Source organism: Merops nubicus, unplaced genomic scaffold, assembly GCF_000691845.1.
Source record: "Merops nubicus isolate BGI_N331 unplaced genomic scaffold, ASM69184v1 scaffold11019, whole genome shotgun sequence".
In the NCBI taxonomy this organism is placed as follows: Eukaryota; Metazoa; Chordata; class Aves; order Coraciiformes; family Meropidae; genus Merops; species Merops nubicus.
In genome coordinates, this window is record NW_008630206.1 from 24,058 (window position 1) to 42,994 (window position 18,937).

The window sequence follows — 18,937 nt, forward strand, 5'->3', positions numbered from 1 at the left end:
ACGGGGCAGTGGGAACCTGGCAGGGATGGGTTGCTGGCTGGACCTGGTCATCTCAAAGACCCTTCCAACCAAGGCAGTTCTGTGCCTCACAGTGAGACAGGCAGCTGTGACTGCAGAGCTCCACAGAGCTGTGGCTCAGGAAAGCTGCTCTCCTCCCCTGGTGCCTTCTTTGCTTTCTGCAGTGATAACCACACAGGCCAGGGAGACCCACGGCCCACCTGCAGTGAGATGTAGGTGCTTGTGTAGCAGTGCACCAAGGCATGAAAAACCAATGCAGGACACGGGCAGGCTCGGGGACTGGTGTGAGGTGGTGTCAAGCCTGTCAGTAAACAGCTTAACATTTTTAAAAGGGTAGAACCTCCTCAGTGGCTCCTGCTCAGCAAGGAAGCTCTGAAGCAGAGCAGCTGTGCTTGAGGCAGAGAAGCACCGTGCAGGTCTGCTGGAGATCTCCAGTACCCCTCAGCTTGTCACACTGGAGCCTCACAGCACAGCTCTGTCAGACAGCACCACGAGCCCCAGTGAAACCCTCCTATTTACTCAGCTGAGTTCAGCTGCTTTACAGACTGTACTGGAAGTGCAACTTCCCCACACACATGTTAGAGACCTGTCTTCTTTTTCTTGATTGATCCTGACTTGTTCTGGGCACCCACAAAAAAGTTCTCCTTTGTGCAAAACCTGAAGAACACTGCTCATACTTGATACTGGGTATCTTATCTTATAACTTTTCTTGATGGCTTAAAAGTTGGATCCAGTTGTTTGCTTTATGAGAAACAGTGATGGACCCACAGCTAACCAAGGTTCCACTGCAGACAGGGATTCTCAGACATCACTGTCTGACATTTTCAGTCTCTAGGATCTCAGCAATTAACTAGAAGCTGTGACAGCAGTATGAGCTGCACTAACATGAGGTCAGTGAGAAGAAAGAGAAGTGGAGGGCAGGGAGGCACTGGACTCCATGGCACCCTTCTCCACAGGCAGCACCAGAAGGCAGGTCGCTGTCCAGGTGCACAGCAGAAGACATTTGTTTTCAGGGGTGTTGGTGGGGTGTCTTTGTTACCAAGGTTAATCTGATCTGAGCTTTTGCTTATGAACAGAAGCAATAGTTTAAGATAAACTTATCAGCACTGGGACTGTCAGGCTGAACTGGGGAAACATCAAACACATCAGGAGTCCCACAGTAACTCTCTCCCTCACCAGGACCAGCAGAAGAAAAGCAACATGTGTCTGTGGATCAGAAAACTTTTACCTGGGATGCCAGACAGTGAGGAGACTAAATTACAAGGTGACTACAAATTGCTGGCACTCCATTTCCCCACAGCACTACCACCCTTATTAAATTATACGGCATACGTAGAACCTCCCTTCCCATTTTTTGCTTCCAATACAGCTCCCCCAAACCAGACCAAGTCTTCCCACAGGAGGGGGACACCGCTTACCGTCGGAGGCGGTGCAGCGTGAGGCCAGCTCCCAGAGGACCAGTCCCATGGCATACATGTCTATCCTCAGGAAGGCATCCCTTTGGAAGTTTATAGCACCTTCCAGCACCTCAGGAGCCATGTACCGCCGGGTGCCCACCTGGAAGGACAGCAGAGGAGACACTTGTACACTTAAAAATCCAGGGGACCACAATTAGCACTCTCATTCATGCTGATTCTAATCATATTGTGCTATATTTTTATCATGGTTATCCTTGCTTAGGACTAAGTCCAGGAAGTCTCTTGTCTTTTCCTATCCAACAGCAGGCAAGAGGAATTAGAAGGGATACTTACAAAGCAGGGATAAAAAATAAAACATTAAAATAACACATTTGCATAACAATTGAACATTTTTTCACTGCCATCTCTTATCCAGTTGCAGTTGGCCCTGCTCCCTGCACAGGGGCTGGACTACATGACCCTTAAAAGTCCCTTCCAACCCAAACTATTCTATGATCCTGTGATTTTCTTCCAGCAGGAAGGCCACGATTCTTATTTTTTCATCTCATGAGGATATGACAGGAAGGCCATGATTCTTATTTTTTCATCTCATGAGGATGTAAAACATGATTGTGTTTCTGCCCATGACAGGAGCAGAAATAAAAATACCCAAGGAAAACTAGTTACCAAAGTGCATCTCAAAACTGCAAAATCCCTTGCACAAAACTCCTACAAGGAAAACCAGTTACCAAAGTGCATCTCAAAACTCCTGCAAAATCCCTTGCACAAAACTCCTAAACAAAAATGTTGGGCGTGTTTATTCTCTGTGACCACAGTCAGTGAGGAAATTATGTCATCTGAACCAAGCAGAATTACATGATGTCTGAACAAGATCCACTCCACTACTTAAACCTGCATGATAATAGCTATGTTTCTCTCAAGTGGTGGGATTGAGGTTTTATAATCTTTATTGCAAGGACTTTATTTTTGTCGCTCAACCATAAACTGTGAAGTTCTGCCTAAAATTACATAGATTTAGTTTTCCAGAAGCCATAATGCTCTAAGCTCAGGCTTGTTATTTTAAAAGTACATGGTACTAAAACAGTTCTCTGCTGTATGGCATCATGCAGGCTGTTGTCATTTCAGGAAAGTCACTGTTGCTAGGTCAGAAAATTAAAAACTGGCTGCTGGTGTCACTCCTCAATTTCTAAACAGTGTATTTCAGAATATTTAGTAAAATAAAGCAAGACCACTTTTTCTTGTCCAAACCCTTTAGTAAAGAATTAAAATAAGGTGGGGAAAGAGGCCAATGTAATGAGATGTGGGAAGGGGGAGAGCTGTGATCTGTTATTATCTAAAGAAGTGTTTTATTTTTTGCCTGTGAGAAGACAGCACAAATTGTCCCATTCCTTAGAGGTCACTGAAAATAGGGTTGATGATACCATACCCTGTGCACACAGGGTGCCTAAACAGTCCCCTTCCATTCCCATGCAGCTAACAATTGTGTCATTTATGTAAATAAATGGGAATTTACCTGTCCATGTGTATCCCCTGCAGACTTGCCAGCCTCAAACTTTAAAGCTAGACCAAAATCAGCAATACAAGCTGTAAGATTATTTTTCAGCAGCACGTTCTTGCTTTTGATGTCCCTTTCAAGTTAAGGAAAAAAAAAAAAAACACATTAGAGAGCTAGAACATGAAATACCATATAAAATTCTAAGGGAAAAAAAAAAATATAGTAAAGAATGTTATAATACAGAAGGCAAGAAAATTATAAAGCAGCAATTTAAAACCCAAAAGAAAAGTAATAAAACCTAGGAGTACACTTGCACACCTTCCTTCTTATGGAAACACAGGATACTGCAACTGGAACTATAATTTTATGTTTCATTTTAAAACACAGATTTATAAGCACATACAATACAGAAACAGAATAAAATGGAGTTACTGGATGCTTTAATTGCAACTGTGCTTTGTTTGTCCAAATACTTGGAAACAAAACACTTGGAAAAATGAATCTCCATTGTCTCTAACAAGCAGAAACATGATTTCCTGCAGAAACAAAAGAGAATGGACTCGATCCAGGGACTCCCATCTGTCCTGCTGTACCTCTCGCCCTGCCATCCATTTTACCATCACTCAAGCAGCTTTGCTCAGGAAATTCCAAATCCTGCAGGATCTGCATCTCTCTTACTCTGCATGCCCATCTTTTCTTTGGTTGCCACTATCATTTCAGCTCCCTACTTTTATTAATAGCTTTATTATCTACCTCTTAAAAAAACCCAACCAAACAGCAATTACACTCAGCAAGAGGTGTATCATCACTGGCAGTAAATGCTTCTGTCTGATGAATACATTCAATATTACTTAAAGTTATGGATATAAGGGTTTTAGTATTACTTAAAGCTAGGTTTATATGTTTCAGTTGTTTCAAACAGCTATAATGCAAAATTGAGGGTACTTCATTAACTGTATAAAAAAAAACCCCATAAATTGTGACATTAACCACAATCACCACACCAAGTCCTGCCAACATCAGCCAGATTCTAGCTTAGGCTGAGAAGATTTTTCTTATTGTTTTTTTTCTCTGAAAGGAAGATATCCCAGAGTAATTATTTGAATACTTCTATTTCATATCCTCCAGCTCCACGTTACCTGCCCACCCCAGGACAGGTCACACACACTGTACCTGTGGGAGATGGCAGGTTTGTGCCCATCCTTCAGCCCTGGTATGTCCTCGTGGAGATATGCCAGGCCTCTGGCCATGGTCTGGGCAATGTGACACAGCTCGTTCCAGGAGACCACGTTAGCCTTGAGAAAGTCTGTTAAGGAGCCCTGCACAGAGACACAGGAAAAAACATTCCAAGTTTGATTCCATGCTCAGAATTCATACCTGAATTCTTTATCCAGACAACCCTGCTGCTGCAGGTGTGACTCAGAATGCTCCAGGCACAGGAAATTACAGGTGAGATTCACCTTCACCCATCTTGCTGAACTGTGTGTGACCATTCTTGAGGACTCTTACCTGCCTGTCTTTTCTTATGGACCAGCAACACAACAGTGGTTGTGTCTGAAACTAACCCAGCTTCACAACAGAGTGAAATAAACACTCTGAACAAACAGAGATAATATAAAGTAAAAATTATTCAACATAAAGCTCTTCTCTTCAAACTCACTTCCACAGCCCACCCCACACACATTTTCATGGATTTACATATTATCCCGTTTGTGAGATGTCTCTGTGTGAAAAGCCAACACAAAAGGGAAAAATGAACAAAGAGCTGTCAAAGTGTGGAGGCTACACTTGAAAAAAGGATTTTATTTTCCATCAATTAGAGTAATCTCAGATACCATTTTTCCAATAGTAATGAGATTTTTAAAACTCTTTAGACAAAAAAAAGAAGCAAACAAAAAATGGCAATAACCTTTCAGAAAGGCAGATTAGCTTGGTATTACCTACTGGATTGTGAAAATCTGTCAAAAATTTTAGTAGCTAGTTTTCTAAATTATTAAAGCAGTGGCACAAGTGGGACAAAAATGGCAGAATGAAGAATGTAGCACTCCATGCTAGGAAGAGATCTGTGGCATGGCCTTCATGCATTAGCATGTCCATATTATACACATCTTTATTTTCTCAAATCTGCTACAGGTAACATCTTCTTAATGCCTCTTGCCAGTTCTAGATTTTTTTTGTTCATTTATTTTTTTCTCTTTGTACTTACAGCCTGGTGACAGTTAAACATATTAAAAAATCCCCATATCTAAGTGACTAAAATAAAACAGTGAAATTTATTCTTAATTATGTTTCTTAGTGTGGTTATCACACTAGAATTCCTAAGTATTACTTCATTCTTATAGACTCAAATCAATCAACACAAGTAAAAAATAAACTAACACAAAAAAAAGGAGGAGTTTGTTTAGTTTAGAGAAATTTAGATGGGCAATATTCAAAACTACACATTTTTAAAAGTAAAAAAGTAGCATGAATTTCTGTTTGTTTTCTAAAACAACTCCTCTATTAAATACAAACTGATGACAATTTTTTCACCTGTCCAAAAATAAATTTCACTATATTCATCTCCAATGAAGAGAGACAAGTTAAAAGCACACAAGCACTATTTTAAATTTCCTTAGCTGTCTCAAGCTGGTCCTCACAACAAATTTCTAAGGCTGTTCTTCCTCTGCCACAATCACAAAAAAAAACCCCAAAGTCCAGTGAGCACTAAAGATACCTTTTCATGAAATGCTGTAATCAACCAGAGGTCGACATCAATGCTGGTGCCTCGTTTCTCTGCACCAATGAACTGCAGAATGTTGTCATGCTTCATTCCAGGCAAACTGTAGATTTCATACTCGTTCTGCCACGACTGTTTGTCCTTTACAGAACAGAACACAGCAAACCAAGTTAATCCCACAAGAATGAGGACAAGAGGTTCCTTCCCTGGCAGAAGGCTCCTCCTGAAATTTATTGGGCATTTGTAAGTGATCTGTCAAATAGACTGAAACTTTTTTGGCAAGACAGGATTTGCTCCTGAAAAAGAAACCCCACAAAGTAGTGCATGGGATAAACAGGATGAGGCTGGTTATTTAAAAATTACAGTAGTTCAGATTAATAACAATATTTATGCTATGAACTCCTGAACTAATGTATACAGAAATATGAAAACCTGTCTTTCTTCACACCTATTACATATTCTGGAAAACTGTCTGAGGACTTAAAATTGTGTAAACAAGCATCCACTGTTGAAAACAACCTCAACAACCTCAGCTATCACAGATGTGAACCACAGGGACACAGAAAGCTGTAGATCAGGACTGGAGTCTACACAATGCAAATCATTACAACTGGTCTTATGAGGATGGTTGAACGTTTATATTTTATTCATCTACAAGAAGCCTAGGAAGAATTAGAAATGGGTTTTCCTTAATTAAAAATAATGAACAAGGTCTCAGCTTGAATTTATGTTGTGCTGATGGCTGAAAGCAGCATAAATACATGACATTTCTCCTAGAAGAACAAGAACCTGCAGATGTGTTTATTCAGCAAGGCAACACTTGGTTAATCATTGGAAAATCCAAGCACATTTCTTCACCTCGGGTAGCAGTGGGTGTTTCTAATTAATGTAAAATCTATCCCAACATCACTGCCTATGACCCCTTTGCATTCTTTAACTGGACTTGGATCTTAAAATTATGAGTGCAATCTATTCTCAAACATGGCTTTCAGAGGGCACGTGCTGGGAAGTCAATATTACTTCACTCAGCTGAGGCATACTTAGTTGGAACAGTCACCTTATACGTTTGCATTTCAGGACATTACTTCTAAGTACATTTTAATTTAAAAAATATTAACAAATTCTTCTCAGCTAAGAGATGTGTGACAGCCAGTTAAAATTATTCATGCCAAGGATGTAATTTTATGACTAGAAACATCACAAAGTTTGCTTCAGTGATGTTTGCTGCACTAAAATCCTTATTTTAATTCAATAAATCTCCACCTGCATATTTATCAGCCTAGGACATTTCTGTCTAGATTTACAGTATATACTGAAAATTCCCTCAAATAAAAGCCTCTTCCTGTGCCTAGAAAAGCTGGTTCAACATTACAGTATTACAAGGAGCACTAGGAACTTCTGCTTACCTGAATAGGGAATATTTTGACAGCCACATACTCATTTAGTAGTTGAGCTTTCCATACACAACCAAACCTTCCCCTGGCTTTGATCTCTAGCAGCTGCAGTGGCTTCAAACCCATCAAAGGTGAAGGTGGTGGTGGTCCAGGATCCTGAAATCAGGTTCAATTTATTAATTTTGCTCTCATTTGTACTATCTACAAAGACAGCAGTAGAAATAAAGGCTTGTAAACTGGAAGAGACTCATATCATGTACCCAACCCTTAAAGAAGGCAGAAACAAAACCCCTTCTCCACAGGAAAGGAAAGTGAGGTTTGAAAACATGCTCAGAATTTATCTGCAAGCAACAGCACAACAGTTACAGGATAAATCTCTCCAACCAGGTGTAAAAGCACAGCAGAAATTAAGGAACAAAGATAATCAAGTTTTACTAATTACATATAGGACAGAGAATTCAAATGAGCACCTTTGGTACATTTAGGGGGCTGGCTGGTTTGACATGGGTGACCTGTTTAAGCCCTTAGTTCAAGGGCCTGGTGACTGGACTCTACACAGCCACAAGGTCCATTTCCACAGGGCTGATGCCCTCAGCCAGGAAGCAGAAGATGTCCACATGAGCTGTCTGCAGTCACTGGTTCAGTTCTCACCAGCCACTGAGTCAATACCAGCACAGCTCCACTTCAAAAGCTCCAATGCTTACTGGGAATGCAAAGCTGCAAACCAGTACACAGGGAGGCAATGCCACCACAAGGTCTCCCAGGACATAACTGATGTTTCTTTCACTCAGGAACCACTGACCACGTGCACAGTGCAGGCGTTTGGCACAGGAAACTGAACAGCATCACCTTTCACAGCCAGCCCTCAATGCTGGTGTGAGGAACCTCAGCTCTGAGCCTTCAGCCTACTGATCAGCTCCTACTGCTCCCAGCTTCAGTTCCTGCAGACAGTCAGTTGGCTACTGAAACGTGAGTACTTGGCCATACCCAGGGCTAGCTCAAAAATTCCTTCTCAAACGACAGCACAAGCTGGGCAGTACAACTGCAGATGGCACAAAACTTCTGCACAGAACAGGGTGACCAGCAGGTAGAGGGAGGTTCTCCTCCCCCTCTCCTCTGCCCTAATGAGGCCACATCTGGAGGACTGGGTCCAGTACGGGGCTCCCAGTTCAAAAGAGACAAGGAACTACTGGAGAGAGGCCATCAGAGGCTACAAAGCTGCTGAGGGGCTGGAGCATCTCTGTGCCAGGACAGGCTGAGAGCCCTGGGGCTGTGCAGCCTGGAGAAGAGGAGCCTGAGAAGGGATCTGACCAATGTTTACCAATAGCTAGAGGGCAGGAGGCAAGAGGCTGGGGCCAGACTCTGCTCAGTGGTGCCCAGGGACAGGACAAGGGGAAACAGGCACCAACTGGAACCCAGGAGGCTCCACCTGAAGAGGAGGAGAAAATTCCCAGTGAGGGTGCCCAAGCCTGGAGCAGCTGCCCAGAGAGGCTGTGGAGACTCCTGCTCTGGAGAGATTCCAAACCCTCCTGGCTGTGACCCTGGGCACCCTGCTGTGGGTGAGCTGCTGGAGCAGGGGGTGGGACAAGATGATCTCCAGAGGTCCCTTCTGACCCCACCATGCTGGGATCCTGTGTGACATTCTGTATCACAAACATCTGAATATACCAAGCAGATGTTCTACTTTACTGCCAGATGTGCTTCTTTCCAGACTGTCCTCCCCTCTCCATTCTACCATGTTAGATTAGCTCCTATCTACATAAACTTCTTCCCTACTATGAACAAACACATGAGATCCATTTACATACACCTCTGCATCAAAGGATATCATCCTATGCACAGAACCAGAAAAACTTGATCTCTTCTCTCTGATCCTTCTTTTCTGCAGGCAAACACATCAGGTTCTGGTGTGCAGGGGTGGCTAAGCAGAATTACCAATACTGTCACCACAAGGTGCAGCTCCACCTTCCTTGCAGGTGCCCTCGAATGAGTTTAACCACTATTTGTTCCTCAGTCCAAATGACCACAGAGAGCCAGTGATGACAGCACGGGGGCCAACTGCTAGACCACAGACAGGAGGAGGGTGAGTGGCTGCTTCTGGTGGCACTGAAGGTCTGTGGAGACCACAACACCCTACCACAAGTCTCAACATTACATGTGAAAGAAACAAACATACAAATGAAAGGTGGGTACTACTTCTAAATGATATCCACACTGCACAACACAATGAAAGAAACCCTTGAAGTCTACTGTTCAAAAAATGTCCTCTTGGCTTCTCTAGTTTTTCCCAAACAGTCACAGCAGTAACACTGTTTTAAGGAGAAAGAATGAAAAACACTGGAGTGGTTGCTGCTACGAAACAACTGAGAGCACTCAAGAGTTAAGTATTTGAGCACTTCAGTCTGCAGCCTAAAAATCTTGTGCATGTTAAAGACGTTTTTGGAACAACTGTGGTTTTAAGTATACTTTACTACTGTGAGAATGGAGAGGAGTGTTTCTGTATCCAGCACGAGGTTTGAGGAGTTTAGGTGCAGGAATAAACAACCATTCCCTTGTTTCTCATTCAGCAACAAATACATCCTTCAAAAAGCACAAGTTTCACAGAGAGACAGTTTTATGGCAATGTAAAGAAATTGTAAGCTAATTCCACAAATCAATAACTGTAAGGAAAGATAGAGTTTGCAGTTTGAATTAGAGACACAATACTGTCCCCATGTAAGTATGGAATCCTTTCACAAACAGGACAGCGACAGATGCTTGAAGTTGTTACATCAAAATTGCAGGGTTTAAACTGGACAAACAACACAGAAAATGAAGCTTGAGAGTTTTCCCTCCTGGGCTGCCTCTCATTCAATGCCAAAGTGCTTTATGAATATTTCAGGCACCCGGGAAACCACCGTCCTCAATTTGTAATAGTTACAAGCGAAACGAGAAACAAGATGCCCAAATTCACTCACAAAGGCCTACTTTCACTGGCTATTTTTAAGAATCCTGCTATTTTAGGAATCCTGAGCACTGTGCAGGATTTGGGGATTTGACATCAGGCAATCAGAAAGCTAATTTTTAAAGTTTTGAACCCAGTGACTTGCCTAAATTAACAATTTCTGGGAAGTAACTCCAAATCTCACTTTGATTTAGTGGCTAGGACAACGTCCTTTGCTTTCCATGCCCACCACCCAAACAAATCTGCTGATATTCTGAAACACACCATGTAAATTTATTCTCAGCCATCAAGCAAATGACCACTTAACACTTCTTAAAGATTCAGTGAAAAAAACTGCAGCATGGTCACCTGAGAGAAGGCAGAAACTCCTCAGTAAAACGTGGTCAGCAAAAACCGGGGCTTCTTACTTTCACGTTAGACCACGATAATTTTCATTTACCTAAATTTCATCATTTCCTAGAAAATCCTGGTATCTCAAGATCTTTTCCCCACTACCTTTTATAGCCACCTCCTGTGGTTCCCTGCACGTTTCCCTTTCATGCTGAAGCATTTCTAGGAAGTCAAAACTTCCGGCTTTTTCTTATGAAGAAGCAACACCCGCCCCCACACACAAATCAAAACAAATCCTGGTTTCAGATGCAAAGTGTAATTGCCTTCTGTTAACAGAGCTAAAAAGAATAGTTTCCTCTTTTTTTTTTTCCATTTTTTCTTTTCTGAACAACTTTGTTCACAACCAACAGGCATTTACTCTAGAAGGACAGGCACTATTTTTGTCCAGAAACACTCCTTGACAGCATTTTCAACTTGCTCTCCTTCTAGGTAGAAATGCTTAGCGTGCCACAGGCATCATTACTTTTGTATGGCTTTTGAAAATCTGCTCTGTGGTGCCAAGGCTGATGATGTAACGTGAGCAAAGATATAAAGTGGATATATCAGTCCAACAGCTTGCCACAGCTGTCAAGGAGCAAGGGCCCAGTTTCCCTTTCCCGAGCTTTCCCTGTGACCAGCTGATGCTGGTGCTTGTTTGGCCACTCAGCAAATCCTGACAATACGCTGTGCTGCCCAAAACTTCATTTATTTGTACTAAAACTCAGGCTAGTGTTCTGACAGTTTAGGAAATGGAGCCAGCTTGCAGCAAGGTCCAGGTTACAAGAAGAACGGCAGGGCAGAGGGGAGCAGGGTTCTCTCCTTCAGGAGTGGTGAGCCCACAGAACTGCACCCCAAGTGCTCCATCTCCTCAAAGACATGCTCTGTCCTCACCCTGGGGCAGTTACATGAGAAACACTCCAGCTGCTCAAGGATCTACAACTGGACAAAAAGCAGAAGCAGCCACATGGGCAAAGAGTACTTGAACTGACTAGGTCATATGATGCATCAACTAGGTTTTCCTCGGCCTTTAGCTCAAAGCCCTAAGTTTGTGTTGTATGGTCACCTCAACACCATGGACATCGAATTAAGTTGTGAACTGTAAGGATTTCAAATCTCAAGCAGGGCTTTTTTGGTTCTGATCTTTATAGCTGGGAGTCGCAGTCAGCTGCCAGGTAGCACATCCCAGGCATGCTGGAAAAAGAACAGAGGGGAGGAAGTTCATTGAAGAATGGTAACTTCCAGAAATGGGTTTCCCTAAGCATCTTCCAGAATGTTCTCCAGATCAGAGAGAAGCTTAACAAAGGTGAAACTACGACTCCATTAGGAACACAACCCAACACAGTCTGTCAGCACTGGAGTTTATCTCCAGCCACGTCTCTCACTTGGCGACGGAATCGTGCGATTCACCACGTACAACAAAGGGAAAAACAGACCCCTTATCCCAACAGGCCTGTACACAGACATGCTTCTCTTCCCTGACTCCACCATATAAACAAGCTCTCAAACTTCCAGGGCACATGCAAATTTTCTTTGTTAAATGGTGCAACATTTCCCCTTGGTTACATTTCTACAGCTTATATTGTGACAAGGGCTGACAGGTTCTCATGGAAGGAGTCTGATGACTATCTCAGTTGTTTCCTCCCTTTCTAGTCTGGGACTGGTTGATTTCCAACCAGATAATCTATAAGATCCAAAACCAGTAAAAGGAGTAAGAGAGTTCTTAAATTTTGTCATTGACTCTATGACTCGTATCAAACTACATTTGGTGACAATTTTTCTCATTTTCACCATGCAAAATCCACTATTTTATTGCACTTTGCAAACATGTTCCCCAAAGTCGTACGGACAGAGTGGCTCCTTGTAGGCAGAATACTTGAGCTTCTTCCCCATCGGAAATTATGGCATCTAAAGCACACCAGTAACAACTAGAAGGAACTCCAGTAACTCTTTAAAGATGCAAGATATTCTGGAAAATATTTAAATAGCAGCATTGCATTTTCTTCTAAATTACACTTATGAGGCGTTTCAGCTATTAATTACAGACCTGTAGAGACAACAGAAATTGTGCATTCATACTACAACTCAAGTCTGGACTTCTTCAATACTCACTTTAAAACCCTAGCAATAACAAACAAGTTTGTGAATTGGCAGTTTTCAGTTAATTTCAGTTAACAGTAACTTGTAGTTTGATGTGAAGCATCAGTAACTTAATGCAAGTTCTAACTTCCAGCCAGTGAAAAAGCCAAAGTAGAGACTCAGTAGTGAAAGAGTATTTTTCTTCAGGGGATCCATTTCTCCGAGCTCCTGAGTCACACAAACCCCATCACAGCACCCGGAACCACAACATGAAGACCACACACCTCAGACAGTTGCAGGCAGTTCACAGGTGGGAGATGACAACAGCTACCCAGAGACAGGACAGATGTGCCCCCAGACGTGCCCCTCACTCCCAGTCCCGCTGCAGTGGGACTCTGGGTCTCTGCTGGCTGGGCCCACAGCCTGAGACTGGGGTGACCAGCAGAGCCCCCTCCATTGCTCACACCATGCAGGGTGGAAGGGACACAAACGGGCTCGTCTGCAGATGGAGAACCACAAACTGACTGGTGTATTGCTCTGGCAACCCCTACAGACACTGAACACGACAGCCTGAGACGCTAGGGTCGGTTTTAGGGAATACAGACTAAGTCTGTATTTTTAAACCATGCGTGCTTACAGGTTTCTTATCCAAAATACTGGAAAAAAAAATGTAATTCATACTAAAACAACTTCTTACATGTCCACAGAAACTTCCATAACCATGAACAAACATCAATGCATCTTACCTCAATCATTATATGAAAGGCGTGCTTGTAGAGAGGGGAAAAAACACAGGCAAAAGAAATTACTATTTATACCAAGAATGGGGTGAAAAAAACAGCTTTTAAGAAAACAGAGAAAGTCATTTGTTTGTGAATTAACAACAAAAATATTCATGGGGATACCAATACTTTCCTGTATAAACAACAGATCATTTAAATAATAAAAAAAATTTCCATCATTTATATGCTAAGAAAGAAAAATGGGCAAAAGAGATATTATTATAAAGACCATTAACTCAATTGATAATTAAACCCAGAATTGTCCACTGCAGGTGTACAAACATTCATGTTACTACAAACCAGGATATAAACACATACAGAAAATCAATCCCACAAACACGAGTTGTGCAAACTCATCTCTTGCTGTGCCACAACAGAACAGGAGAGGGCAGCCGTGTCTTTCCTAAAAACTCCCTGCAACTGGGGGCTAGCTGGGGAAAACCCAAACTTTATTGTCCAAGGCAGGTCTAAACCTTATAAACGAAGAGGTCATCACCTATTGGGTCTGTATTACTAAATTTAATCGGTAAACCCGGCAGGCTAGAGGTGCAACTAGGAGAAGTGAACCTGGAAAGACTATACCCAGCATACATAAAGGGAGGTCATGATACTGGAGATTCAGACAAGTCACACGAGTTTACAGAGGGAAACACTGTGGAGTGAAATTCACAGTAAAAACCTAAAGTCCCAGAGCACTGTTACTGAAACTTAAAGCATATTTTAATGACACATATTTATTTGTGCTACTTTGATCTCCTCTTCACTGAACAATCTCGTTGGCCCTCAAGCAGAGAAGCACTGAGAAACCTTCATTCCTCCTCCTGTAATTCTGCCTCAGCCATTTCATTTGTCCTATACACTATAATCTTGCAAAAGCACGAAATTCAAACATTTGAAGCATTTAGGTGCCATGTAACAGCAATCATCCTTTTCTTCCCTTTTGTCTTTATGTTCTTAGGGTGCTACAGAGCACAGGGCCAGCAAGAGGCTCTGAGCTGTGCTTGGGAACTGCCTAGCACACACTCAGCACTAGCTGAATAATTCATAGCAGAAGGGCTGAAGTATTTCTTGAAGGCTAGATTAGCTGGGAGTCAGATTTTTAAGTACTGTACTAGAGCTTGCTGCCACTAAGAATGCTGGAGCCCAAGAGGATTCCTCCTCCTCCTCCTCCTCTTGCAGTCAGCCAGCAGACCACCAGAGATGAGGACAACACCCAGCCCAAGAGTCTGAAGCAGATTCTTGCAGGACCCCTATAACCTGCAAGTATTTTGGGGCACTCCATAGGGGGAAATAGCACCCCAAACTAAACAAAAAAGCCCAAGCCTTTAAACTGGTTTTCAGGCTAGCTGATCACCTTCCCCTTCACGTCCCTGGGAGCTGGTGGCTCCTGCAGGATGACTGACAGCTACTCCACAGGCACCTACAAGTAAGATCCTGCAGCACAAAGTCCACAAACCACGGGCACAGATACTGGAGGAACTTCCTCCTCCAGGCTCCCTGTATTCCTTTGTCCAAAGCATCAGCCAAGCAAAATAAAAATATTGCTCAATCTGCTAATCTGATAGGGAATGGCTACTGAACAGAGTACTAGAAATATCTCTGTAGACTCAAGCAGTCAAAGAACTAAAAAGCACCACTTGTATGAAACAGTTATTCAACAAATGTCTTCCTGTGCCTGTAAAAAACTCTTTATAGCACATATTCCTGAAAAAATGATGCAAATTCTCCAGCTCCTGAGAATTATGTCAATTCCTCAGATATAAGGGAAAAAAAATATATCAATTCAACCTTTTTGCTCTTACCATAATGAGAAAATGCAAACATGAAACAGAACCAAAAGTCCTCTCCCAAGCCTCTCACTACTCTCTTAAGGGGATCAGCTTCCCCTAAACACTGGTAAATTAGACTTGTGTGAAAATTTTCAGAGAGATTTATGCACATCATAAACCTTATCATTTTAAAATCATTGTCCTTCCCTCCAGAGGACAGACCACCACCTCAGCCTTTTCATCAGAAATGCAAGGATTCCCAGTTTAAGTATTATTAGACTATGGCAGAAATGCAAATACATGCTTTCAGGAATTAATATGATTCTTATAAATAAAAACTGGGAGCAATTACACCCCTCCTCCCCCCAAAAATAGCTGTGATGTACACAGAAACTTATATGAAGACACTAACTTACTATTTTTACTGCCTGAAAACTACTTCAAAAGGTTTCATCAGCCATTAGGGAAATAATTGTGATATCTGTAACCAATCAGACCAAAAAAAACAAGCAGTGTGGTCTCTTCCAAAATGGGCTATCCACAACCATATTCTGAATTTGTCACAAAAATCTTCATAAACACAGTGTTCAAAATAAATGTCAATTGTTGTATTAAAAATTTATTGCAGATTGCTTTATTTGTGCCTAACTAGTTCCCTGAATAGGACATCTATTCAATGAGCCACAGTCTCTCCATTCTTTGGAAACTGCAAGGTGAAATTAATTACTTTTGTATGCCTTGTGAAATGGGTGATTCTCATCCATTTAGAGATAGTAAAGATTACCTGAAAGACATCAATCTTAAACCTGCAGGGAAGAGTATCTGAAGATATATGCAGCAAACTGGATTTTGCTATAGAAAATTATTCCAAAGCTCCTGAAGGCAGAGGACTGACTGCAGACCTCACTGAGATCAGTATTTCTGCCTTCCTGTGACTGTTTCAAAGCACTAAGGCTGTAATCTACACGTGGTCTCAATAACGTAGATTATTTTGAACATCACTGTTTACAGTGACTGAACAACAGAAACACTTCAAAGTAAATTAAATATAGTGCTGTAAAAGCCTTCAGTGTCTTCTCAGTTGTTAAATGTGTATATCCGAGGTCAGTATTGATGAGAAGAGCAGAAGTACTGCCTACATCCAGCCTCACCTAACAGGCACACATCTTCCTGTCTCTCACTCTGTACAGGCCTAATCCTAAAACTAAACCAACTTTCAAGGACTAAGGCAGAGAACTGAAAGCACAGTTAGTGAGACAATGCTCTGCTTGAATCAATACAAAGCACAAAGTAACTTGATGTTTACTATAGAAACACATTTGAAACTGTTTTTTAATTGTACTTTGATTATGAAGTTCCCTTTAGGCTGCCATTTAAGATAAGATACTTTAAGTCTAGGTTTGTGTTTTCTTAGCTCTTGAAGATTAAAAGAAATAAAGTTGCATTTATGGTTTATTTAAATGGAGATAGCTCACTCTGAAAGCAAATTGAGAATGCAGGAAAGTACTTTAAGAATAATTTTTTTTTAAAGCTATCAAAATTTAGAACCAAAGTTCTGAATGTCTGGTTGTATACTCAGCATTGAAAATGAATTCATCACTATGTCCTTGGTTTTCAATTATTTATCATACAAATTCTCTGCTGTTAGAGATTTTAAGGAACTACTTGTATTGTAACGGCTCATGAAATCTACAAAAAGTGCCAGAATACTATTTACCTACCACACATTAAGGATTCCTTATCTAAAATAACCTTCCCTCCTGCATTTTTGCAGTATCTCTGCATTTGTGGGCTTTTTCCTTTAAACAATTGTATCGTGGTTCTGCCTCACAGTATCACAAGCAAAGGACAGCACCAGATCTTTCTTCTGCGTCATCCCTGTTATTGATTGGCATCAATTATGGAAGAAATCCTTATTAGTCCTGAAGATATGAAATGCAGCATTAGAAAATGTGAAATCATGCACGCAGCTAGCAGTCCAAGTCTTGAGATCACTCAGCTATTCCTTTTTAATGGCAACCCTGCCATTTATTGTATGTTAATCATTAACTAACCACTGATACGTATCCAACATTAACTCCTCCCTAGCTACTCACAAGCTCTAACTCAATCTCTATCTATTTTCTAATTCTTCCTCTTTCTGAGCTCCAGATTTTCTTTGTTGATCAATCACTTTTTCCATTTCATATAAGCACCTGGCTTCTCCTTTGCATTTTTCAAGTAGCTATTAATCTTCCTAGGTTTGGAATAAGTCCTTGTAAAAAAACCTCTCCCCTTCTTATTCTTCATTTTTCAAGTGTTATAATGTTTCTGTTATAATATAAAATATCTATAACAACAAGAAGAAAAAGAAATGAGCCCAGAAGACAAAAAATGGAAAAAAAAAAAAAACCCTGAACACTTGATTTAATTTCTTCATTCTTCTTCAGCAGCCAGTTGTGACTTTCCTAGTGTGGCAAAGGCAAAGATTATTCCAGAAATTTTAAGTGCACCAGGTAGATTTGATGCACTAACAGTGAATTTAGAGACTAAAAAACAAGCAATGAAAATCTTTTCCAATGCCAATGATAAAATATGTCCCATTACTATCTACCTCTCTGTTTTCAGAAAACAAACCACTGAAGTGACACACACTTGCTCACCAAACTCCTTGGCTCAGTTCTGGTGGCCTAGACCAGACATCTGAGGTTAAGAACTGGAGCAAAGAGCGGTGCTTGTTTTCTTGCATGTTCTTTTCCTCTTAGTTTCCAACACAGAATTTGTTTTTCCACTGCTGCATGTGTGGTCAGAGCTGCTGTTAGCAGTTCAGAGTATGTCACTGCCAGACGTTCTTCTCCTTCACCATTATTCTCCTCACATTATGGGATACTATTTTCAATTTTAATTTCTTACAGCTGAGATATCAAAACGATGACCTAGGTACAAAGATCTATTTATACTTGAGTGTCTTCAGGAACAGATACACTGAAGAAAGACTATGGAATGCCAGCAAAGGCAGTCACATCAAAATTGCCATCATAAAACCACAGTATTTTGTGCTGCTCAGAAAATTTTGGAGACCAGAAGGATGATAAGATCAATACTCTATATTAAACACGTGCAGCCACTGTCCTTAATTCTTGGTTCACTCAGCACATGACTTTTGAAGACATGGGATGTTCTCTACATATATAGGACCAGTGAAGTTCATCCATATGGGGTTAAAAAATAAAAACAAAACCAAAATGAAGCATACAGAATATTATTGTGCTCAGCACAGGGAATGCTGGGTGAAAAGCTTAAAGGAAATGAAATATAGGAGGTTAGAAGATGTAATCATACTTTTTTGTATGTAATCCTCCTCTGAGGAGAGAAAGAAATGGCAAACCCTGGCAACCTCTTATGGACACTAATAGACAGCAGCAGTTTAAGTAGGATCTGGCCATTCTGAATTTTCAGATTCCTGGTGACACCAAGCAGGCCTAGATCAGGGCTTTCTTGTGCTTAGCAGTTAAAAACGTGAAGCCTCTTTGACCCAAGTAATTTCAAATGGTTCAGAAGAAAGCACAAAAATAGGTTATGAAGAAAAATGACACTATGTGAATCTGTGAAGCGTTTTTTCAACCCTCTCAACATATGACTCTGTTTTTAAAAACAACACAAAACAGAAAAAGCAACTCTGTGATCCAGCAAGATATTCATAACTTGGGCACTCAAAAAGTACAAGAGGTTAATGTGTCTCTGCACAGGATGGATGTAAAACATCGGGAGCCACAGCTCTGTGAACTGAAAAGTCCCAAATGTGTTACTTGTGTCAGTTATGCCATAAAATAGGTTACAGTCCTATCTATGGGATGACAAGAGTGGTAACACCAGAGTTGTAATTAGCATTGACTGACAACTCTGGCCCAAGCTCAAGAGATGTAAAAGTTAAATGAGCAAAACATATCAACTCCTTGCCACCCGCGCTCAGG

General features: G+C 41.3%; 1 protein-coding gene across 2 annotated transcripts in view; it reads right to left on the reverse strand.

Moving 5' to 3' along the window:
• Positions 1 to 18,937, reverse strand: part of ACVR2A (activin A receptor, type IIA) — a 63,843-nt gene that overhangs the window by 3,404 nt on the left and 41,502 nt on the right. The window contains exons 4-9 of one of the 2 annotated variants that reach the window (XM_008947194.1): positions 15,887 to 15,913; positions 7,057 to 7,200; positions 5,648 to 5,791; positions 4,105 to 4,250; positions 2,950 to 3,064; positions 1,437 to 1,575 (exon numbers count right to left, since the gene is read on the reverse strand). In XM_008947194.1, the coding sequence (XP_008945442.1) occupies positions 1,437 to 1,575; positions 2,950 to 3,064; positions 4,105 to 4,250; positions 5,648 to 5,791; positions 7,057 to 7,200; positions 15,887 to 15,913 (715 nt within the window). The remainder of the gene's footprint in view (positions 1 to 1,436; positions 1,576 to 2,949; positions 3,065 to 4,104; positions 4,251 to 5,647; positions 5,792 to 7,056; positions 7,201 to 15,886; positions 15,914 to 18,937) is intronic. The other variant, XM_008947193.1, reaches the window with a different exon arrangement.